This window comes from Pelodiscus sinensis, chromosome 3 (assembly GCF_049634645.1).
Source record: "Pelodiscus sinensis isolate JC-2024 chromosome 3, ASM4963464v1, whole genome shotgun sequence".
Taxonomy (NCBI): domain Eukaryota; kingdom Metazoa; phylum Chordata; order Testudines; family Trionychidae; genus Pelodiscus; species Pelodiscus sinensis.
This window is the reverse complement of record NC_134713.1, coordinates 26,611,799-26,637,370: the sequence shown is the minus strand read 5'-3', so window position 1 is coordinate 26,637,370 and position 25,572 is coordinate 26,611,799. Positions and strand designations below refer to the sequence as shown.

The following is a 25,572-nucleotide window of genomic DNA, read 5'->3' as shown; positions in this document are numbered from 1 at the left end:
GAGATCTGTTCCATATCATCGAGGAAGTATTTTGAATCTGCCATAAGAGCGGGGAACCTCTTTAAAGTTGCGGGCCAAACATGAGGGAAAAAACCCACCCCTCACTGACCTGGCTCCCAAAAGAAGGGAAAAAAACTCCATCACGGATGTGGCCCCGAAATGAGAAGCGCGGGGGGGGGGGGGGACGGACACTCAGCTAATTCAAGCAACTCAGGGGGGCGGGCAGCGTTTCCCTCATGATCCAGCAATGCTTGTGGCTAGGTGGGGGACGGAAGACGGAAGACGCTCCTCCAGGGCCAGATTAACTTTTCTGGGAGCAAGAGGCTAGCAGATTGTGTGGGGCCTCCCTAGGCTCTGTGGTAGAGCCACAAATAAGGGGTTCAGTGTGAAGGGGGGGACTGCTGGGGGTGGGGATGCTGAATCTGGACAGAAAGTAAGATGCAAGAACAGGATGAGGGTGGAGGAGCAGGGTCTGGGTAGGAGGCAGAAAGAAAAGTCTGCAGGCGAGTGCTTCCCTGTGCTGCTGTTCCCCCATCTGGGTGGGAAGGGAGAAAGCAGGGCACAGAGCCACTTCCTCCCCACCACCAGGCAGAGCCATCCCCACAGACGCTTTAGTGCTGGTTCACTATTGTTTTCCCCTACAATGAGGAACCGGCACTGAGGCTTGAAGACTCACAGTGGGGTTGAAGCACCGGCCCCTAAGCCTCGTGGGCTGGCTCCAGGTAAGCTAGAGGCCGGATCCAGCCAGCAAGCCATAGGTTCCCCATCCCTGAGTTACACAGATTCCCTCAGTCTTGACCTCAAACACATAAATAAACTTGGTCCAGACCACCAGAAGCAATAATAGGTAGGGCCCTATCAACTTCAAGGCCATGAAAAAGGTGTTGCCTTAAAACATTTCAATCTATTTATCTGAAAGCTGCAATTAGAATGAAAGAGTCCCTGGCTCTGATTTCACATCTCAGACCATAGGACTTTTGTGACCCAATGATGTTTTTCCTCTTCATCCCTCCGGCAGCAGTCTCTGGATATACGACTGCCTCAATGCACACTTTTAACACCAGTAGTCTTCAAATATCCCAAAGTACGCATAGCTTTGATTTCAAGCTTCCTGAGACACATTAAACTAAGCATCAGGAAACTGGCTGATGGGATGTAGGTTCTAAATGTTGCATAAATTGTAGGTAACTAATAAGCTGCTGCCAAAGGGCCCAGTGCAGTTCAGAGGCACTTGCCATCATTAAGACCAAGAGAATAAAACAAGAATAGAATTTTGATATATAAACCAAATAAAATGAAAGCATCTTATCAAGAGCCAAAATTCCACTTGACCATTATGCAGGTGCACAATGAAGGGAGAGAATAAGGCACCATTTAAAGGTCTGCACAGGGGCTTGACTGAACTGTCCTGGGCCAGTGGCATACAGGCACTGCTCCCTTACTGATATTCTGGGGGAAGATATTTCATCCCCCAATAAGGGTAGAGGTGGGGTTTAAGACAGGGAAAGCCATGGATATCCCTGCTACACAGAGGCACCATGCTGGGGCGGGGAGGGGGTAAGGAACAAGCCAGTGCCTGGGGTCAGCAGGCTCAAAAACTGTCCCCCCCCCCCCAGCACCAACTTCATGGAGCCACCTTCCCCCTCTGTATCAGATGCGGCAGCACAGGGGGACAGAAGGGGAGGCGAGCCAGGATGTTGGTGCAGTCCCTGTCTACAGGGAGGTCAGGCCCACCGCTGCGAAGCAGCCTCTGTCCATGGCAGGCCCAGGCTGGCTGCGGATAGAGGCGGCTGCTCTGTGGGATGCCAGCGTAGCCCGTCTGCGGGAGTTCTCCCCACTCTCTCCCCCCCCATGTGGACAGACACTGCTGCTGCCCTGCGCTGCTGTCTCTGTATTAGAGGTAGCAGAGCAGGGTGGCAGGAGGGAGCCTGTCCTTGAGGGAAGCCAGTATCAGGGGCAGCAGGGGGCTCCCTGGGAGTAGGGCCAGAAGCGCAATGGCTGGTTGTGCAACTGATAAGTTTTGGTGCAGTTACACGATTATTCAATTAAATAACATCCCTAATGTCTACACTATGAGGAAGAGCGACACTGCCGTAGTTGATCTTACAAGGTTCAATTTAGCGAGTCTAGTGAAAACCCTAGGTGCCCCTGTCGATGCCAGTACTCCTGCTCCTCATGAACAATACGGAAAGCAGTTGGGAGCATTTGCTCCCGTCGACCTCCCACTGTGTGGATAATGATTTAAGATATGCAACTCCAGCTATCTAATTAACGTAGCTGGATTTGCATATCTTAAATCGACCTTCCGTGTTAGCCTAGGCCAGGCCTAAGAGACAGAAAGCAAGCTGCTTTTTCGAAAGAGAGCACTCAGGCAGTCTGGATGCTCTCTTTCGAAAAAAGGCGCTATTCCTCGTGAAATGAGGAGTACCACCATCGAAAGAAAAGCCACATTCTTTCGATTTAATTTCGAAGGAACGCAGCTGTAGTCTAGACTCAGAGGAAGTTTTTTTTCGAAAAAAGGCTACTTTTTTCGAAAAAACCCTGCAGTCTAGACACAGCCTTAGGGAATGTCCAGCTATGCATGATTTACATTTCTCAGATATAATCTAAAATACAATGAAAATGATGCATTCAGAAACACGGTAAATTCAACAGGAGGATTTTAAAAACTTCAGACTTATGAGATGGACAAAGTGGATTTTTTTAGCTGTTTTACAATTTATACAAGTGTTCTCACTGGAAAGGAAATTAACCAAAATGAGTCGAAGTATAGCATTTTGTAACAAATCATACCTGTCAGCCAGCAAAAAAAAGCATACAGGCAATGTCTTCAATATGAAACATTGGATTTGCCACTGCAAAACTCAGCAGCATCACAACAAAACAGGTGAGATACTACATCTGTAAAGCACGTATGACAGGGGTTCTCAAACTTTTTGACACGGGGACCAGTAAATCCATTCACGAGCTTTTGGAGGACCGGTAACATTCATTTGCATATTTGCATATTCAAAAAGCAAATGATGAATATTCAAATAAGTTGTTTCTGGTCCTCCCCAAGCCCCCACTGCCAGCGTTAGCAAAGCTTTTGATACAGTCACCCACAATATTCTTGCCAGCAAGTTAAGGGAATATGGATTGGATAAATGGACTGTAAGATGGATAGAAAGCTGGCTAGATCAGGGTTTCCCAAACTTTTTACTTTAGTTGGAACATGTTTTTTTTCAGTACTGCCTTTTGCAGCCCAAAAATATAAACACACAAAAAAAAGAATGAAAAATGAATACATTTTCAGTGTTTCAGCCAGCTGCATCCTCCACCTAGCTTGGGGGACCTGGCACCACATGAGCACTTCAGGAGGTGGGAGCAGGAGCATATTGGGGGTAGGGTATCTGGCTAAGAGGGAGGGTGAAAGGAAGGGTAGGGTTGCTAGGTGTCCAGTTTTGTACTGGACAGTCCGGTATTTGAAGGTTTTGTCTAGGAAAGAAATTGAGAAATTACCAGACATAAAATGCCTGGTATTTTTTAATTAGGTACGTTTTATTATAATTAGGTGTATTAGTCCTTAGCTGCCTGGCTGGTAGATGTGCTCACTCTGAGTGTATCTACCTGCCAGGCAGTTCACAACTACTCCAGGGAGGGTATGTGGCGGGAGAGGAAGCAAACTGGAATCCCCGGCCAGATCGTCTGCCAGGGTCTGCATGTGCCCAGGTCAGTCCCGCTCCCCCCCTCCTTTCTCTTCCCTATCTCCCCAGTCCAGCCCTGCTGCCCCCGTCCAGCCCTGCTTCCAGCGGACAGATCCTCCGCCACCCACCAATCTCCCTCGGTCAGCCCGGGTCTCCCAACGACCGCCCCCCACACCAGCCCTGCTGCCCCCGTCCAGCCCTGCTTCCAGCGGACAGATCCTCCGCCACCCACCAATCTCCCTCGGTCAGCCTGGGTCTCCCAACGACTGCCCCCCCACACCAGCCCTTCTGCCCCTGTCCAGCCCTGCTTCCCGTCCTCCTTCTCCTGATCTCTCCCGGCCAGCTTCCACTCCCCCAGTGTAGCCCTGGTTCTGCCGCCTGCCCTCTCTGATCTCCGCTGCCGGACAGCCCCACTGCCCCCAACCCTGCTTCTGCCACCCAGACGTCCCTCCCCCCATCTCTGCGGGACAGCTCTGCTGCCCCCAACCCTGCTTTCACCGCCCGCCCACCCACCCGCATCTCCACGGGACAGCCCCACTCCCCCAGTCCTGCTTTTGCCGCCAGCATCTCTGCGGGACAGCCCCGCTGCCCCCAGCCCCGCTTTTGCCGCCTGCCCGCCCGGATCTCTGCGGGACAGACCCATCGCTCCCAGCCCTGCTTTCGCCACCTGCCCACCTGGATCTCCCGCAGGAGAGCCATGTCGCTCCCAGCCCTGCTTTGGCCGCCTGCCCAGATCTCCACCGAGACAGCCCCACTGCCCCCAGCACTGCTTCCCGGCAGCCAGTTCCTTCCCGCCTCCTCCCAGCCCGCCCCGCTCTGCTCCCCTCCCGGCAGCCATGCTGAGGCCCAGTATTTTTTTCCCACGGCCCGGTACCGGGCCACGGCCCACTGTTTGGGAAATGCTGACGTATGACATTCATAATATGTACGAAAGAGATAATGCAACACATTTAGGATTTTTTCAGGCAGTTTTAGAGACAGGCAGTATAATCACCAAATTATTCAACTGAACTGGAAACACTAACAGGATATTAGACTGCAGTTGCATTAAAAATGTTTCAATCTTCCCAAAGACAGAACTTTGCAATAACTCCCATAGAAAGCTTTCAAATTACATGCTGGACTCAGAAGGAACCAATTACTGCATGAACAATGAGCATTAAGAACCCAATTTGTACAGCAAGTCACATATGTTGAAGGGAAGTATTGCCAGAATGTTGAAAATGCTTGGCAGCCTTACTTGTGCTCAGATATACCAACATTGTTTGATTAAATGGATGGTATAGACCAGTGGTCCCCAGGGGTGCCCAGGGCTGCTGGGTTCCCAGGGGCGGGGCCACTCATGCATCGCGTGTCTGGGGGCAGGGCCGCTCATGGGCCACGGGCCCGGGGCCGGCACCGGCATGTACTGCGATCCCAGGGCAGGGGCTGCCCATGCGCCCGGGGCCGGCACGTGCCACGTGCCCAGGGGCAGGGCCAGCCAAGATTGTTCCACGGGCGCACATAAATGACCCGGTAGGCACCATGGTGCCTGCAGGCACCACATTGGGGACCACTGGTATAGACACAGCATGAACATAATTGGTGAAAGGCCTATGTATTTTCATTGGTTGCCTCCTTTTCTGCATGTAAAATTGCTCACATGCATATTTTCACCTGAACGCTGTAGGCACAAAGACATGCGCATACACTTTAAAAAAAAAAAAAAAAAAAAAAAAGAATCCAAACATGCATGTGTAAGACTAAAATGCCGGCACACGTATATGTGAGCAACTGAAGGTTAGGCACAAGGTTGGCAGAAATATACATCAAGATTGATGATATATTTAAATTTCTGAAATCAAAAGCTCCAATTCCGATAGGACACTGGGCAACCAGATGCTAAGAACTGTCCCCAATATTAAGACTGCTGTTAGAGCAGCAGCCAGGAATACAGTACCAATAGCTGTACAGTAGAGTCTCAATTTTCCAACTTTCACTTATCCGACATTCCTTTTTATCCGATGGTGCCACCCATCACGTGATGGCAAGGGGCTCCAGGGACGCTTCACACCACATTGGCCTTGCTTTCCCTTTTTCCACGGCTAGGCAGGAGCTCAGGTTGGCAGCTCTGCGGGGGCTCCACTCAGCTCGGCACACGCAGCGCGGGCTCGGCAACCTTACCCTCCCATCCCACACCAGGGGCAGCTCACACCCACGCTGCGGGCTCACCCTGCGCTCAGGTGTGCTAAGCCCATGCCCTGCTCAGGGCCCGATCCTCGCCATCCTGCCATGTTAGAGGCTCCGCCTTTAGGAGCGGGCCGGGACCCACTTTGCAGGCTGGGGGGGGGGGGGGAAGAGGGGAAAAAGGGAGGGAGCTGGCCCCCGCGGAGTGAGCCCCGCTCCTGGACGGAGCAAGGAGGGAGTCCGAGGGCCCACCCAGGGCTGGATTGGGGAGGGGAGAAAAGGGGGGGGGAGGTAGCCGGGCTGCTGCCTGGGGTGCCAACCTATGGGGGGGGCGCCGCGCGCCTGGCTGCACGGCACCCCTTAAGAGCTGCAATCAGGAGCCACGTGCCCAATCGCATCTTTAAGGTGCGCAGCGTGCCGGGGCCGCACATACGCCGTGCGCCCAGTGGTGGAGCCGCGCATGCGTCACGTGCCTGCTGCCCGGGGCACTGGAATGGCTCGAGCCGGCCCTGGGCCAGCCCCTCCGGGCCGAGGCAGGAAGGGAAGGGGAGGGAAGCATGTGGCGAAGGGAGGGGCCACCGTCGCCACCGGGCTGAGGAGAGGTACGAGCATCAGGGCCTTGGGCACGTCCAGGTGGCCCAGGGGAGGAGGGAGGTAGAGGAAGGGGGAGGACATGGCCCCTCACGAGGACGCAGCATCCAGAATCCACTGGGGAGATGGAAGCACGCGCGCCAACCGCCACCAAGACAAAGAGTGAAGCCTGCCTGGGAGGCCGCCCCCCCCCCAGCCGCTGCTGCCATTGCTGCTCTGCTCCCGCCCCTTGGCCAGAGCGTGCCGGGCTCCCGCCCCACCACGAGCCAGCACCATCCGTATTATTTAACATTTCTGGTTATCCAACCATCCTCCGGTCCTGTTTAGGTCGGATAATCGAGACTTTACTGTGCTATGATAGTAGGGTAATTATTTCAGAAGAAGTAAAGTTCCAGATTTACAAGTTGATAGAAAATATGCAGATTATCTCTCTGGGGTTCTGATTATATTTCCCACTGCCACTAGATTGGAATTAAGAGAGCAGAAAGCTTCAGGATTGATTTTCAATAAAATGATGTAATATAAAATACACCACACTGTTTCTAATACCTACTTCAGCATGAGATTAAGCAACAGATTTTACCTATTATACACCTAGATGCCTTATTTATAGATTTCCAGAATTAAATTCAGTCTGCACACAAAATTGACTATACTTTCTACTGTGCTATCTGATAAGAAAATGTGAACTACGTTAAAGTAATGACAGTTATAAAACAATAATCCATAACTACTTCTAGCAATACCATATTTATTTGCAGTACTTACTGGAATATAGTAGATGTTCATTTTAGGGTCTTCATTGGCCGTCAGCAGCATTCCTAAAGACAAGTAGTTACATGGTGAAAACTATGGCCATAAGAGACCATCTTATCTATTTTACTGTTTTATTTAGAAGTGTTTGAAGAAAATAAGTCCTATTCAGTAAAAGCAGGTTTGTACATTAATTCCATTGCTTTTACAGGGTTTTCTAAAAGAATATTAACTGCAAATTTGAGTTAAAAAAAAAAAAAAAAAAAGACTAAAAGAGGAACAGTTATTAGAATATCAACCTGAGTAAACATGAAAGATCTTTGAGGGACAAAATAAAGTTAACTATAACATATATAAATGGAACCGATTAGGATGTGAATAGAGCCTGCCAACTGGGCCCCGAGTAAGCTGCACTTACTTCCCTGCCTCATTGTCCTATTTAAAAAATCCCACAATTGCTAATACCAGTTCATCACTGATGTGAGTATTTGTTCTGAACTCTACTCTGCATGGGCTGCAAGATGCTGCCAGAGGTTTACGGTGCTGCCACTCTCCTCTAATTCTGTTCAGGGGAGTGTGATTAATACTGTGCTTAACATGGTGGCTAACATCAGAGGAGATAAACCAATGTTAATTCTGGGGTGAAATTTTTGAAAAGTTTCCCTTATGTAGACAGAGTCCTCATTTGTAGCAATTTTTAGTTTCCTGTTATTGGGAATCTATAGCTCATCTCAGTGAAGCAACTGTCATTTACAGTATTGCAGGTCTGCGTTAGGGATGTAACATCCTGTTTAAAATTTTAACCAGTTAAATGTGTTTTACCGGTTAACTGGGATTCAACCTGCGGGTGACAAGCCTAGCCCACCTGGCCCACAGCATGATGTGGGTGGGAGGCTTGCTCCAACCCAACTGGGCCCACCACACGACAGGCTGCTACTGCCAGGCAGGGGCCAACCTCCAACTCCCAGTAAGAAACCATTAAATTACCCAAATAAGAAAAAAAAACAGGAAGGGGCAAGCGTGGTAATCAATCAATCAATTTAGATAATTTTCCAACCTAAAACTGTTCTAAAAGATTTCACTCGAACTATGAATAATGGATCCAATCGTCATGTAGCCAGAGGGGAGAAATACAAATGTATAACCAAATAGACGCACACAATGAATATGGGAGGCATAATCTCTCTCAGGCAATAATTTTATTAAAAATACGAAATGCAATTGGACTCTAAAAGGCCAAAAAGGGCTGATTATTTCTGGTACATCAAGAGGGTCACAGTATCAAGATTAAAAACCAGGCCCAAAAAAGTTCCTACGCAGCCCAAACAAAATTAGAAAGATTTATGGTAGGCTTCATGGATTAATAGTGCCTTGGAGCATTAGTATTTCACCACCACTACAACAGGAAAAACAGTTCATTCAGTGACTAGGGAAAACCCCAAAGACAAAATGGTAGAAACAGTTTACCAACTGTGCATAATGCTTCAAAGACGACAGTAAACTATAAGCATCTTTGGGAAGCTTCCAACAATTAGAGGAGGAAACAGTTTCAGGGACAGTACCTGGGTGTATACTACAGAGGAAATTAGAGAAATAGAAAAGGAGAGTCTTGATCAAAGAAGTCTCCTATGCATGTTTCCACTGTCTCAGCTTGTTATTCTTGACCATCTTTCATGAGAACAGACACACCTATCAAACCACAGACCAGACTAATCTCATTATATGCAGGAGATTTCACAGACTGGAAGAAGCAACAGCCCTCTTTTCAGTAGAAAATATTAAGTTGGAGCCTGTTCGGGGGGAAAAAACCCCACGAGTTCTTTAGAAACTTAAAATGACAGAAAGCAGATGGGCAAATTCTACTCAGTAGAAATATGATTGTCTCTCAATCCATATGATGAACCCAAAAACTTTACACAACGTAAAGGATGATCAGTGAGGCCTAATACTCTCAAAAATGTGCAGAATTGCTGAATTTAAACTTCTGAAAACCAGGAAGTACAGGTAAGGTGTATGTCAACACAACCTTAATTCTGCACCCTGTCCCAGAGATGGCAATAGCCACTGGGAATTACATGCCAGCTGCTTTCACTGTGTTATGTACAGTTGTATCGAGGTGTGGAGGATTAGCGAAGCAGATTGGTAAAACTTTGATTGTGATATAAGGAAGAATGATCTGAGCCTCTCTCAGAGGCATTCCCGTGTGCGATATGGAAGGAAAGAGGTGTGTGATCTGTAGCTGTGTGAGTAGTAGAGCACAGAGATCCTTACTATAGCGAAGTGTGATGTGAAAGTGATCTGTAGGTTTAATGATGGGTAAACGAAAGTACAGTATTGGATGGAATCCTGTGCATAAGGATGTACAATTTAGCAAATTTGTTGTGTCTGTGGAGAAGGCTGTGCTGGAGTGCAGGGTAAGTATAGGCAGCTCCTGGCTAGTACCCTTTACCTAAAAAACACAAACTTTGCCTTAGCAAACATATGTTAGACTCGGTGCTATAGCAATCATATGCCCTGTTCCTTGAGTGTTCTGCACTATCTGCAAGGACAGATTGCTAGTCAGCATATTATGGGCACGCTGCAGCATCGCTCCAAGGGCACAGTTAAGACTGCAGTGGATTGTTCCTGAACTCTGCTTCCTAGTTTTCAGAAGTTTGCACTACTGTAACTTCTATTCTCTGGTTTTCAGAAGTGTAGCCATCCTGCACATTCTAGAAAGGTAAAAGGCACCACCTGGTAATCTTAACTGAGATAATGGAAGCTATTTAATTTCCTTGTTTTTATTGGCAAAAAAAAATAAAAAAAAAATCTTAGCATCCATCATGTTCCATTGTCAAGCTCTCTCTTTCCACTGCCTCTGGAACCCTGGAAATAATTACCCTGGCCACAGAATTCACATGGCAGCACATTAGTCCCTTCCTGCCTTCACATTATCTTCTCATCGTCCATCTCTGCTCTCCAGCACAGTCTGGTTCTCTCCTCTCTGTACAGAGGCAGGTGTCAGAGTGGGAGCTGCAGACTGAGATACTGGGTAGAGACTGCAGGAATAATATATGTACTAGCATGGAGTCATTGGGGACATTTTCTGAGGAAAGGGATAGACACTCCTTGCCATTCCCCAGCCTGGTTTCAGCACTGTATACTTAGTGCAGTTTCCATGCATGTCTGTTCTCAGTTCACCAAAGAGTAGAGATGGGTGTAGGGTTGCCAGGTGTCTGGTATTGACCACGGCAGTCCGGTATTTTCGCCTCCTGTCCGGTAAAAAAAATTCAGAAAATACCAGACATCTAAAACGTCCGATATTTTCTGATATTTTCCTGGCCAGGAGGCGAAAATACCGGACACCTGTCAACCCTATCCCCCGCCTCCCTCCCCCCCCGCCTCCTCCCCTGGGCCCCGACACCCCCAACCCTCCGCCCCATGCTTACCTGGTTCCGCAGGGAAGCTAAGTTCTGGCTTGAACAAGAACACAAAATGGCCACCAGCAAAAAGCCTAAAGTCTTAGTGTTCAACCGCTCCCCTGTTCCTATCCCTATTCTAACTCTGCATTCACTCTGAAAGGGGCCATGTTGTTTTATTATTTATTTCTTTATGTATTGATTGCTTAATAAGTTTCAGAGTCCTTTTTTTTCTTTGGCTCAACAACTTTGGTCTTCCCCCCCTTACCCCCCCCCAACAGAATTTTTTCCCCAGTATTTTTTTTGGGGGGAGGGGGAAGGTGTGTTCGGTATTTTGGGTTCAACCATCTGGCAACCCTAGCTGGGTGTCCCCTGACATCTTGGCACACACATGGGGCACACCGAGAAGGGCAGAGAACCTCTCCCATTTTAGCACAGACATGGGGGGGGGGAGGGGGAAGAGGAGGAAGGCAGCTTCAGAGCTCCCTGGATCCTGGTACACACAAGGGAGAGGGGGGCAGGGAGAGGTACTCGCACCCCTTCTATGTTCTGGGGTCTATGTGATTACCTGCAATCCCTTGTCCTCCCTATGACTCTTGCATTTGTCCCCTTCACTGCAGCCCCAAACCCCTCTCCTCTTATTTCCCCCACTCCTTTACCCCCTAATTCCCCTTCTGAGCTCCCATGCTCCCAGCAATGCTCCAACACACTCCTACATTCCAACTCACTGCTCTGATCCCTTGTATTCTCTAGTCCTGCCCCCAAAAAGTTATGAGCACATTGCATGAGAGGGCTGTCTGTATACCTGGAACCCCTGGACCAAGTGATCCTGCAACCTTGTTTCCTTTAATGATACTCAGCTTCACTGATCATAAAACATGAATATTTATCCTAAAGGACTTTCTTCATCCTTCCATAGCTGACACTCTGCTATAACAATGCTTAGGTGGAAAAGTAGCAAGTGCCCAGCATTTACTTGTCATATTTACGCAGAGCACATGTAATTGATTGTCATTCAGAAAACAGAGCTCCTTCTAAATTAGCTTGGCACATTTCCAAAAAATTTAAACACAAAACAAAACACAGTAGCAGTTCACCTACAGAGCACACTCATATTTCTGTTAGGGCTTGAACTCACAAGTGCATAGGTGTAGCTCAGTTCAATGACCACATCATGTTCTTTTGGGGGGCTAATTTAGCTACAACTAATTAGGAAAGAGATCTTGGAGTTATCGTGGATAGTTCTCTCTGAAAATGTCCACGCAGTATGCAGCGGCAGTCAAAAAAGCAAATAGGATGCTAGGAATTATTAAAAAGAAAATAAGATGAAGAATATCTTACTGCTCCTATATAAAACTATAGTAAGCCCACATCTTGAATATTGCATACAGATGTGGTCTCCTCACCTCAAAAAAGATATTTTGGTATTAGAAAAAGTTCAGAAAAGAGCAACTAAAATGATTAGGGGTTTGGAACAGGTCCCATATGAGCAGGGCTTGACAAATGGCGAAACCTACTCACCAGCCCTGCACTGCGCATGCGCAAGACCCGCATTGCGCATGCACGTGACGCCAGTGAACGGGGCGACCAGCTGAAATCTACTCGTCATGGGCGAGTAGATTCAGTGATTTGTCGAGCCCTGTATATGAGGAGAGGCTAAAGAGACTGGGACTTTTTTTCTGTATAGAAAAGAGGAGACAGAGGGGATATGATAGAGGTATATAAAATCATGAGTGGTGTGGAGAGGGTGAAGAAAAGTTATTTACGTGTTTCCATAATATAAGAACTAGAGGACACCAAATGAAATTAATGGGTAGCAGGTTTAAAACTAATAAAAGGAAGGTTTTTTCCCCACACAGGGCACAGTCAACCTGTGGAACTCCTTGCCAGAGGAGGCTGTGAAGGCTAGGACTGTAACAGAGTTTTAAAATGAGCTAGATAAAATCATGGAGGTTAGGTCCATAAAAGGCTATTAGTCAGGGGGTAAGGAATGGTGCCCATGGACTCTATTTGTCAAAGGCTGGAGAAGGATGGCAGGAGAAAAATTGCTTGATCATTGTCTTCGGTCCACCCCCTCTGAGGCACCTGGTACTGGTCACTGTCAGCAGACAGGATACTGATCAAGATGGACCTTTGGTCTGACCCAGTATGGCTATTCTTATGTTCTTATGTTATCCAAGCACTGTGACAAGCTCTCTGGAAACCTTCTAGCCCAGTGGTCTCCAACCTTTTTATACCCACGATCACTTTTTAAATGACAGAACAAGCCAAGATCTACCACCCCGCCCCTTCCTTGAAGCTCACCCCTTCCTTGAATCCCCACCCTCTCTAGTCTCCTCTCCATCACTTGCTATCCCCAACCCTTATACTGCTGCTTCCCCCCCCCCCCCCAATTCTTCTGTAGGAAGAGGTTTTTCCAACATTTGGCCTGTCTAGACTGGACCAAATGTCAGAAAAATCCCTTTGTTTGGAAGCCCCCTTATTCCTCGTGGAAAGAGGAATATGGGGTGACCGAAAGAGCATGTTTGCTCTTCCACTTAAAAAAAAAAAAAAAAAAAAAAGCGGAAGAACAAACACATCGCTGGATGCAGAAGAGTTTTTCTGGGATATCTCTGGAATCCTGAAAAACTCCTGCAGTCTAGCCGTACCCTCGCTGGGTAGTGGCAGGATGTGTAGGCTCTGGGGTGGGAACGAGGGATTTGGGTGTGGGAAGGGGTAAGAGGTGCAAGCTCTGGGAGGAAATCTGGATGCAGGAGGAGGTGGAGAAGGGAACACTGGCTCTGGGAGGGGGCTCCAGGCTGGGCAGTGTTGGGGTCAAATGCAGGGTTGGGGCACTAACCAAGCCATAGGCTTGTGGATGTGAGGGTTCAGGAATTTGGGTTGGGGTATGTGAGGGGCTCAGGGCAGGGTATTTCAGCATATGACAGGCTCAGATCTAGGGTCTGGGGGAAAGGGGAGTACAGGAGTGGCTGTGGCCAGATAGGGGCATGGCCCCAATTGCGGGTTTGTTGGCCAGGCTTCATTTTTAAATAAAATACTAATGTCAAACACAAGAAGTTTCTGCATTGTCTTTATTTATGAGAAGGGCAGATAACCTGTTTTGAGTCAGGGGTCACTGACCCACAGAAACGTCAGTTGGGGCCACACAAGTGAGATGCAAAAAAAAAAAATAATAATAATCCACCTCCAAACACCCCCCCCACAAGCCTCACTAACGTGTCCTCAACTATGCTAGTGGGAGCAGGGGACATGGCACTGGGGAAACGTGCTAGTGGGTGCTGGGACAGGGTGCCAGCCCTGGGGACAGGGTTCTGTGGCTGGGGGCAAGAGAGGGGGAATAGGATGCTGGGAGGGCAGAGGACAGGTTTCTGCAGCAGGGGGCAGAGTTCTGTGGCTGGGGGCAGGGGAGAGAGAGCAGGGTGCCGGGAGGGTAGGAGACAGGGTTCTGTGGCAGGGTGCCGGGGGAAGGGGGCAGAGAGTCCCCTGCACCCGCCTCCTCCTAGGATTTCCCCCCCCCCCAGAGGAGGGAAGCCCTGTCGCATGCCTCCTCTGGGCCCGACCCCCCTCCCCCATGGAGCAGGGAAGCCCATGCACACGCCCCCTTGGCGCTGACGCCCCCTCTCGCGGAGCAAGGAAGCCCCCGTCGTGCCCCCCCTCTGGGCCCAACTCCCCCCTCCCGTGGAACAGGGAAGCCTGCACACGCGCCCCCTCTGGACCCAACTACCCCCTCCCGCAGAGAAGGAAAATCCCAGCGCGCACCTCTGGGGACTCACCCAGTAAGTTCCCGGCACGCCACAGACCTCAGGCAAGGAAGCAGCTAGCGCATTTCCGGAACCCTTGGAAGTGACACGCAGCTGCAGGACTTCCATCCACCCTGCGGGAAGCTGCCACTTCCTTCACTGTTGCTCGAGGTAGGTAGTGGGCTTCTTGGAGGTGGGGGAAAATGGGGGGCCCAGAACGCCTCGCGATCAACTGCTCGAGGCCTCGCGATCGACTGGTTGGAGACCATGGCTCTAGCCCTACTTTCACTGCACATCTAGATTTCCTTGTTGGCTTGAGAGTTTTGGTACTTGCCATTCTAGAGATCTAGTCTTCCTCAATGACTTTGTCATTACTGCTTACCCAAAGAAGCAAAGGGTGCTATGCACTAGGTGAGATAAATGCAGAGTAGCAACTAAGATACACTGGAGGATGATTAGATATTTTGTCCCACCACGTGTGTGCACAAAAAGAATATTGCAAGAACCAGATTTTGTAAAATGCTGTTTTTCCCCAATGGGCTGTATCTCAGGAACCCTTTACTCTTCTGAGTCCAAACAAGCGCCATTAATGCCATGCATCTATGAAGCACAGCTAATTTCAAGACAATCCAAGTAGGCATGCAGATTATAAAGAGAACTCAACCTTAACTATAACAAAGCTGTCTTGCCATATAACAGGCAAGACCGACAGTGCCCTAGCCATGATGTAACATGCTAATGACATAGTAGATTTTACTATGAAGCCAGTCAGCCTCCTTGTTATACACTGCCCCCAATAGTGAATCAAAGGATATGCTTGCTGTCAAACAACAGATCTGATCAAAAATTTTAAAAAACTGAAACATTTAAAAAGAATCTAAAGATTTTATTCTTGACGTTTTCCATGAATGTTTTTCAACAAAAAAAAAAAAAAAATCAAAATGAATAAAAAGAAAAACTTTTAATTTCAGATTCAAACATTTAATTTTTTGAGATTCCCCAAGCTATTTAACTTCCCACACACACACTAAAAAAAAGTCTGGGGGAAGGGAGAATCGATAGCAAACTTTCTTTACTCAAATTAGGTCATGGCCTGGACACAGAGCTAAAACCCCTCCATCTTATGAAAAATGGCTTGGAATTTTCAATTGCCAAAAGCAAATACTCTTCCAAATGAAGGTACTATGGCCTACAGCCATAGTGTCACACCAACTCATTATAGACAGAGGAAAGAATTATATCAATACAACTACATGACGCTTTATAAAAAGGCTAGCAACCAAAGTCAGCCAAGACTAACTCTCCTTCACTATGACAGCTATGGAGATCACAGCCTGAGGCAGTAGGCGCTTCACCTGTTCAATGTCATAGGTAGAGTATTTTACATACCTGAATTAGGATAAAGGCAGACATCATTGATATCATGTTCTGGCTCCATAGAAGTAAATATTTTCCCCTGGAAAAGCAGGAGAAAAACACTAGAGATTTCAAATTATACAGTTACAAAATATAATAGAAACAGATTAAAAAATAGCACTTATAGAAATTTTAAAAATATAGTGGAAGAGTGCAGCAACCAGGGCACGATACAAACGAGGTTTTGCACTATGATGCTAAATGCAGCTCAAGGAATTCTACATTGTAGCCCCTTGCAAACCAGATCTGTAATAAGAATATGTGGCTCAACTATAAATACAACCAGGCTTGCTGGGACTTGTAATCTCCCTTTTGGAACTACTGCATTGAAGATGGGGATGTCAGCAATCTACTCCATTTTACGCAAGTTAGATAGGGCCAGCAGGTGCATGTCAAGTTGCCAACATAGCCCTCATTTCAGCAAAGTTTGAATGTGCCATTTCTATGTAGTCTCAATTCAATAAATAACCATATTCCAGTCAGCTGAAGAAGTGGGTTTTGCCCATGAAAGCTCATGATACTATCTACATGTTTTGTTAGTCTTTAAGGTGCTACTAGACTATTTGTTGTTGTTTTTTTATACTAGGGATGTAAGCGAATAGTTGAGTGAAGTACTCGACTACTTGCTTCCCCTCCCCACTGCCTCTTTATGAGAGACAGAAAGAGGGCTCGGGGGGGGGGGGGGGGGGGGGGGGGGGGAGAAGAGGGGAGAGAGAACAGGAGCCAGTGCTGGGGGGAGCCAGATTAAAAGTTGGTTCCCCCCAACACCGTCTACCTCGGGGAGGATGCCGTAAAGCAGCCCCTGTCTGTGCTGGCCTAGACTGGCTGTGGCAAAGGCTGCTCTGGCAGAGCAGCCTCCCCTCTTTCCCACTCCGCATGCTGCTGCCCCTCCACACTGGTTCCTACTTCCTGCCTCTGATCCTGAGGCAGCAAGGGGAGAGGGGAGGAAATGCACGTAGTCGAGTAGTCGACTATTTGACTAGTCCCTTACATCTCTAATTTTTATATAGAAAGATTAGGAAAAAACCCCATTGAAACCTAGTGTTTGAAATTCTAATATATAAATCACACATCAAGCATTAGGTTACAACCAAGACAAAGGAACTGCTTGAGAAAGTACAAATTCAGTCTCTTCTCTGTTTGCACCTCTCTGACTGCACAAAGTGCAGGGTCACTCTTTCATTGAAACCTTTCCTGGCATAATTTTCTGGTAACTGGCCCTTTGAGTTAGGCAGATAAAAGCAGCTGCAGCCCGAAATAGCCAAATGACACCCACTTTGTTCATACCCATCTGTGCCAGTTGCTAGTTATTCCTCTTATGTTTTCCCTTTCTATTACTGAAGAAATGGTACATCTACTCTTACTCATCTGTAAAGTGTCAAGTGAGCTTCAATGACCATAATGGTCAGAACTTGTTTCGATTTTAATCCAGAATTATTGTGCAAATTTAGAGGGACTCAGAAGCAAGACTATTTTAAGAGGGGAAAACCCAGACAGTACAGTTAAGTATTTTATAAACAAACATGTAAGACAGGCAGTAAAAAAAAAAAAAAAAAAAAAAAGAGCTTCTAAGAATTGGGCCACAGCACCAAAAACATGATCATATACGTCCTCGGTATTCTAAAATAAGGGACAAAATAAGAACAAACTTGGATCCTATTGCTCTCATCTCTTCTTCCTTCCCTGCAGCAGTCACACCTACCTTCCAGACCATTCATTCACTGACTCTCAGCTGAATGCTGCTACCCCACCCATCTCTGGTCTCTTTCCTGATGATTAATAGAAGAGCATTCTCCTACCCCCATCTCAGAAGACAAAAAAACTCATTGCTCCCCACCCGAAAGCACATCTCAGCATGGGCTACTCTGGTATCAAAGCCAGAGACTCTGCACCCCAATTTGCCTCTGTGCAGTTGGCACTCAGCCAAAGACAGTCAGGAACCAACAGCTGGAGGAGGTGGGGCCAGTTGGCACACACTCTAGGATAGAGTCCAAATCCAGCGCTGCCTCCAGTGGTAGGAAACCCTCCCTCTTCCCACCTCAGGGAGTCACTTAACTAACCTTTATGTAACTGTCACTGGAAAAAAAAAGTATGCAATTATGAAAAATGGAGAGAGGATAGTGCTTGTTTTAAACACTAGTCAAAGATTTATCAAGTCTTGTAACTAACTATACAGTTACTGCTAAGTTACCAGCCAACCCATGTGTAATCAGAGCAAACTAAGTAAGCAGATAAACCTAAAAGGGTGTTTGTGAAGGCAAATAGGATTTCCTATGGCTAAGAAATAACCATGCAATTGCAGATGACAGTCTAAAATACACTGTAAAGAATTTGGAAGCTACTGAAAGGGTTGTGACTCTCTTGATAATTCCATCAAGTCAGTAAAGAAGAATGCAGAAGCAGAACAGCTATTGAGTCTTTGAAGAGTGTAATGCAAGCTGTAAGAGGAAAACAGTAAATACAGGCAGTCCCCGACTTACGCGGATCCGACTTATGTCGGATCCGCACTTACGAAAGGGGCTTTTCTCGCCCCGGAGCTCACGGGCGGCAGGTCGCCACCCGTGTCCTCTGGGGAGAGAAAAGCTTCTCCCGGTCTCCCTGGTCTGCTGGGGGGGTCCAGCAAAGCCGCTGGACCCCCCAGCAGACCAGGGACACCCGAGCAAAGCCGCCCAGGCGGCGGGACTCCCGCAGCCTGGGCAGCTTTGCTCGTTTGCCCCGGAGCAAAGCCGCCCAGGCAGCGGGACTCCCGCCGCCTGGGCGGCTTTGCTCCCGGGCAAACGAGCAAAGCCGCCCAGGCGGCGGCTTTGCTCTGGTGTCACTGGTCTGCTGGGGGGGGTCCAGCGGCTTTGCTGGACCCCCCCAGCAGACCAGGGGGACAGGAACAAAACCGCGGAGCATGCCCGCAGGGGGACAGCCCAAGCGAGCCCGGGCTGTCCCGCTGCGGGCGTGCTCAGCGGCTTTGCTCCCCGACTCCCTGGTCTGCAGGGAGACAGGGAGCAAAGCCTTGGAGCACGCCCACAGCGGGACAGCCCAGGCGCGCTTGGACGTGCTCCGCGGCTTTGTGCCTGTCCCCCTGGTCTGCTGGGGGGAGGGGGGTGCAGCTAGTGTCCCCCTCCTCCCCCAGCAGACCAGGCTTTTCTTGCCTACCCCTGGGGTAGAGCAGCTGGGGGCTGCTGGGTTGGTCCCGCAGCGCCGCTCCGGACCAACCCGGGAGCACCCCAGCTGCTCTGCCCCAGGTGTCCTGATTCAGCCGCTGCTGGTCAGTTTCAGCAGCGGCTGAATCAGGACGCCTGGGCCAGAGCAGCTGGGGTCCTGCTGGGTTGCTCCAGTAGCGCCGAGCAGCCGCGCTACTGGAGCAACCCAGCAGCACCCCAGCTGCTCTGCTCCAGGCATCCCCAAGTCAGCCGCTGCTGAAACTGACCAGCGGCTGACTACAGGAAGCCCGAGGCAGAGTTGCTCTGCCCCAGGCTTCCTGGAATCAGCCGCTGATCAGTTTCAGCAGCAGCTGACTTGGGGACGCCTGGGTTTCTTAAGTTGAATCTGTATGTAAGTCAGAACTGGCATCCAGATTCAGCCGCGGTTGAAACTGATCAGTTTCAGCAGCGGCTGATGCCAGTTCCGACTTACATACAGATTCAACTTAAGAACAAACCTACAGTCCCTATCTTGTACGTAACCCGGGGACTGCCTGTAATGTACGACATGAAATCAAACTAAGCTACAATAGCGGTATGGATCTGCCAATTAGCACATGATCTTAGCCAAAAGGCCGAGAAGTGTAGTAAACGCCATTCAATACATTAGTATGAATGAAGAGATTAAGATAGAGATTGTCAAACACCCAACAAACATGACATTTCCTGCATTATGTGGATATTCAGGCTTAAAGCTCAACTTTCTCTCTACCTTTTAAGCTTATAAGGTTAAAATAGCTACCATAAATTAATCAATACAATATATAACATTGCAAATTGCAATTTGAAAGTAGACTTAATTTCTGCTTCTTTGTACTCGTAGAGTTATGTAAATATAAGCATCTGATCCATTAAAATGGATTCCTTTAATTACAGATTTTTGATCATAAGAGTTAGAAATCAGTTAAGTGCATTTGGGGAAAAACAGACATTGTGCCAAAAGGACAGAGGAAGGAAAACATTGTGCCTTATTTTAATCTCACCAATTTTACAAACAGTTTAGATCTTTATCTTAAAAGGGCTTGTAAGTAGCTATATAACTGTTGAAAACTGTCAGTTGTGCATCTGTGAATTCAAGAGCTTACTGAAGATTTTCCAAGTGATCTGTTTGTAAAATTATACAGAATATAAAAATACTAAGCAAATTAGAACAGACAAAAACCTCACTATACTGAAAAGCAGGCATAAGAGTAAAGCACAAGTTCAAATCACAAACAAAATTATGAAAAACAACTTAATGCATCAGCAGAGCAAAATACAGACTTACTGTGTCTTTGTTCCACATTTTTATGATTCGGGAATCTGCCGATATTATTAAATCCAATGGATCCTGGAACTCTATTGATTTAATAGGCAGGCCATACTGGTGATCTTTGACTATTAATGGGTTATTGGATCTGAGATCATACAACAAAACCTAGAAAAATAAAGATAGCTGAAATTCTCTGTAGTATCTAACCAAGAGGGTTCAACCTAGGCCTGGCCTACACTCAATGTTGTAATAGTTGAACTAAATTTGTGAAACATCACACCTTTAGGTTAATCTGGTACAACTTTTGTGTTTAGACAAGTCTGTAAAAATAAAACTAAGAAGCAGTTGAAGTTCTCAACAGGTTATTCTTTAATAAACAGACCTGGTTTACTCTGAATTAATCTCTTATACCAATATCAGACAGATGCTTCTAGGACACATGTATAAATGGAAGCATTTACTATACTTCCTAGTTGTCATGAATAGGAACTGCAAAGGAGAGTCTGAGTTACCTGGAGTGTGAGGAAAGGGTTAAGTTTGCAACAGTAGTCTTGTTTTAATAATAAAAATGTTTTCTTTTTGTTTTGGTTAACCGGTATTGGTTAATTTTTGTGTCCTTAAACCTATGTGCCTAAATTATCCAGGAGAAGCAGAGTCCCATTGTTCTCTGCGGACTATCTCTGTTTTTCCCAACTCCAAGCAAAATGGAGGTTGGGGCAGGGGGGAGAGCTTTGCTTCAGGGAGGGGATCCCAAGCGGTCTCTTTCCTTGGAAAAGGATTTTATTGTATATTTTTAGTTATACTTGGAAACGGAGACAGGACAAATTTATCCCTAGGAATTACAGAGACAGGTTCTTACAGAGTTTATTCTGCTAGCCAGTCCCCATATCTCCACTCGAAGTGCTAGGTTGGGGAATGGAGCCATGGAACTAGTAAATACTGAAAATGAACGGTTCTCTCTCTCTTGCGCATTCTAGTGCTATTTTTCCTTCAGTGGCACAAGATAAGGCAAGGTAACTTCAAATAAAATATGTAACATGGGTTCTTAGAAGTTTCTTGGGATTTAGCAGTTTTTAAATCAACTTACTACCTGGGGTTGATTTTTATACCTGGGGTCATTTTCATTCTTCTATTGAAAACATTAGCATTCACATTCCCTTTATGGGAAATAATGTGTTCCAGTAGATAAACCCATGGCCTGGGATTCGGGAGACTTACATTCTAGTCCCAACTGTCCCATTGATTATCATTGGGCCTTGAAAAGCGTCTCAGTTTAAGTGGAGACGCTAATGGTAACTTACCTTCGTAAAAACAATGAGGAGTCCTGTGGCACCTTAAAGATTAACAGATTTATCTGGGCATACGCTTTTGTGGGCAAAGACCATCTGACAAAGTGGATCTTTGCCCATGAAAACTTATGCCCAAATAAATCTATTAGTCTTTAAAGGTGCCACAGGACTTTTTATTGTTTTTGTGGATAACAGACTAATGTGGCATCCCCTCTGATACTTATTACCTTTATAAAGCACCCAGTTCTACACATAAACAGAGCTACAACAGTACTAAATTTTCTTCAGTTCAGAAACTCTAGACTTTGCGCCTCATATACAGGCAGTCCCCGAGTTACGCGGATCCGACTTACGTCGGATCCGCAGTTACGAACGGGGATTTTCTCGCCCCGGAGGACTCGAGCGGCGGGACGCCTGGTCCCGCCACCCACCTCCTCCGGGGTGAGAAAAGCTGCTCCCCGTCTCCCTGGTCCGCTGCGGGAGCCAGCAGACCAGGGAGACGCTGAGCAAAGCGGCGGAGGACCCGGGGCCGGACCCGCGGCCGCTTCCAGATCAGCTGGAAGCGCCGCGGGTCCGGCCGGGTCCTCCGCGGCTTTGCTCAGCGTCTCCCTGGTCTGCAGATCAGCTGATCTGGAAGCGCCGCGGGTCTGGCCCCGGGTCCTCCGCCGCTTTGCTCAGCGTCTCCCTGGTCTACAGACCAGGGAGACGCTGAGCAAAGCCGCGGAGGACCTGGCTGGACCCGCGGCGCTTCCAGCTGATCTGGAAGCGGCCACGGGTCCGGCCCCGGGTCCTCCGCCGCTTTGCTCAGCATCTCCCTGGTCTGCAGACCAGGGAGACGCTGAGCAAAGCGGCTCAGGACCCGGGCCGTACCCGCGGCGCTTCCAGCTGATCTGGAAGCGCCGCAGGTCCGGCCCCGGGTCCTCCGCCGCTTTGCTCAGTGTCTCCCTGGTCTGCTGGGGGGGACGCAGCTAGTGCCCCCCCCCAGCAGACCAGGGAGATGTGGAGCAAACCCCGGGGCCTGTGGTAGAGCAGGTGGGGCGCTGCCGGTTGGTCCCGCAGCACCGCTCCTTGGCGCTACTGGACCAACCTGTCTGAATCAAGACGCCTGGGGCAGAGCAGCTGGGGTGCTGCTGGGTTGGTCCAGTAGCACTGAGGAGCGGCCGCGCTACTGGACCAACCCAGCAGCACCCGAGCTGCTCTGCCCCAGGCGTCCCCAAGTTAGCCACTGCTGAAACTGACCAGCGGCTGACTACAGAAAGCCCGAGGCAGAGTTGCTCTGCCCTGGGCTTCCTGGAATCAGCTGCTGATCAGTTTCAGCAGCAGCTGACTTGGGGACGCCTGGGGTTCTTAAGTTGAATCTGTATGTAAGTCAGAACTGGTGTCCAGATTCAGTGGCTGAATCTGGATGCCAGTTCCGACTTACATACAGATTCAACTTAAGAACAAACCTACAGTCCCTATCTTGTACGTAACCCGGGGACTGCCTGTATTCAGATGATGTACTCTCTCTTTCAAAGCATCCAGAACAGGTAATTAGAAAGCAAACATACATGAACAATACTCAACCTGGGACTCAGCAGGCCAAACAGAGTATTGAAGACAGGAGAAATCCTAACACTGCACTACACATGGACAACTCAAGTAATATTAAATCAATGACCTGAAGTTGGGTAATCCCTAACTGCACCCATCAATGGCTGAGCAAATGAAGGAAAACAACCCCTTTCACTTCAAAAGACAGGAGGTGGGATAAAGTAGCAAAAACCATAACAAACAGTAACTTCTTCACAGTGTTGAATCAATAGAAAGTTACACTGAGAAGCAATGCTACAAAATTCCCCCTTCCCATAGGTACATCATCAGATTACTACATTACTACCTCTTGATGAAGTTACTCTGCACCTGAATGTTGAGTATTATGCAAACAAATGCCAAGTTTGCATAAGTATATTTAACTCCTCCACTAGTACATGCTGGCTTCAAAACAATTATATTCAATGTGTTAAAAGATCCAGGTCTTTGATAAGAGGACTATAGCTCTCAAGCTCTTTGGCAAATAAAATTTATTCAACAGCATGCCTACCTGCCCAGTGCTTGTGCCAACAGCCATATTCAAAGCTCCATTAAACTTCAGTGCTGAAATAGATGGCAAGCCATCTATCCTGAAAAGAACAATATTCATAATTATATTTTCCTTTTAGTAAAGATTGTGAATATTTGCTAACATACCTATAAGTTAACAGCTGAAAATACTGTTTATATATTCAGAAATTAGATAAACTAATGGGGACACCAATGATTTTTCAGAAATATTAGCATTCATCTTCAGATGCCCCGTGTTGATGTGCATTTTTTAAAATTAGCTTTTGCTTGCCAGATCGATGAAATAACAGACCTAACTTTCTAAATAAAAGACCAATTCTACAGTATTCTAGTATTTATACACTAGTGTTGACGAGATTACTGATGTGTAGAGGGACTGCAGAGTAGAATTAGGACCTAACTTCATGCACTAATGGCCAACCATTACTTACTCTGTATCTACTGTCACACTACTTAAAGCGCAATCCAAGACACCAACTCGGTTTCTGGTTCTAGGATCCCAGCATTCCACTTTCCCCTAAACAATATAAATAATCAATGAAAAAAATATAATTCAACATTAAACAGTGCAATTTTTTAGACCTGTCAGAAGTAAAAAAAACAAACAAGCAAACAGAGGATGCTGGATGTATTGATGATCCATTTTAATAGCAAAGGTAAATAGAATCCTTCTGTGAGCTGTTCAAGTGAGGACATCATAATTGCTCCGTTTTCATTTTCTTCTACTTTTAAAATATATTATAAGATCTGAATGTCTTTAAAATGTTAAATCCTAAAATAGTAACAGAATGTGTACAGTCTATTTAGGTTATACACGGGTCTATATTTTAAAATTAAATGTGATGATTATTTTCTTTGTTTACTTGTGGAATCTTAAATGCCTCCATACCCAATATAGGGAAATAAATTCTGTTTGCATTGTGCTCTGAAAACAGAGCTATTTCCAGAGCCATGCTATCAAACATCTTAATCAATTCACATTTGATGTAATAATTACATGAAATTAATTCTTCAGCTGTATATTATCATTTATTCCTGTTATCTGCATATGATCACCAAGAAAAATATAAGTAGTACTGCCCCAATTCTTAGACAGGTTAATTTAAACATTTACCTCAGCTGCACCAGTAGCAAATAAGCCATGTATGGGATTTATGTCACAAACATTATTCTCTCTAGAACAGAAAAAGGGACAAAGTTTAATGACCCACAGAACGACTTAGAAAAATAGCTAAAACAATGTTAATCATCATGCTTGTCCCATCAGCACCATTCTGACAACAATCCCATCCTCTACTAGCTATTTGTCCATTCCTTCCATAAGTATCTTATTGTTTCCTTCTTCATCCCCTCGTGTACTTGGAATCCTCTCCAAAATGATATAAAAGTCTATCACCTCCTCTAACTCCCTTCTCAATACCCATTTATGCCTTAAAGACTGTAGAAATCAGCTAACATATGATAGCTAAACCAAACAACACTGGGGATGGTTAAATGCTGTCACGTTAATCAAAAGGAAGTTTAATAAAATCTACTTTGAAAAGCAGATTAGGAATTTAAATTTCTTATCCACAGAAATAAGTTGAGCGTGTAACTGTCAGAATGAAGTTTTTTAAAGTGGGAAGCTCAGAATTGAAAATACTTCTTTCATACTCCACCTTAATTTACATTAAGGTGCATTTGGATTGTGCATACCATTCATGCTACTGAACATGTTAGACATTTGGCTCCCCCTACTGGAAAAATTGAAATGAAAATGATAAACTGAGAGACTTACGAAGCATCTGTTTGTAGAGAATTCAGGTACCGTCCTTGCTCCAGATTTAATCTGTATACTTCAGAACTACAACGAAAATAAAGTTAATTATTTTCTGTCTAAATGCTGAATATTTTTAATGAATGAAAACCATAAGACAATTTTTGTTCAAATATTTTTATAGCAAATTATTCTCTGAAAAGTTATATTTGAATAGAGCAGGAAAAC

At 46.7% G+C, this 25,572-nt stretch overlaps 1 protein-coding gene across 1 annotated transcript in view; it reads right to left on the bottom strand.

The window, feature by feature from the left end:
- NOL10 (nucleolar protein 10) overlaps positions 1-25,572 on the bottom strand; it is a 98,393-nt gene that overhangs the window by 49,641 nt on the left and 23,180 nt on the right. The window contains exons 7-13 of the mRNA XM_075923499.1: positions 25,366-25,431; positions 24,703-24,763; positions 24,020-24,105; positions 23,569-23,647; positions 20,212-20,361; positions 15,724-15,790; positions 7,212-7,264 (exon numbers count right to left, since the gene is read on the bottom strand). Coding sequence (XP_075779614.1) covers positions 7,212-7,264; positions 15,724-15,790; positions 20,212-20,361; positions 23,569-23,647; positions 24,020-24,105; positions 24,703-24,763; positions 25,366-25,431 — 562 coding nt within the window. The remainder of the gene's footprint in view (positions 1-7,211; positions 7,265-15,723; positions 15,791-20,211; positions 20,362-23,568; positions 23,648-24,019; positions 24,106-24,702; positions 24,764-25,365; positions 25,432-25,572) is intronic.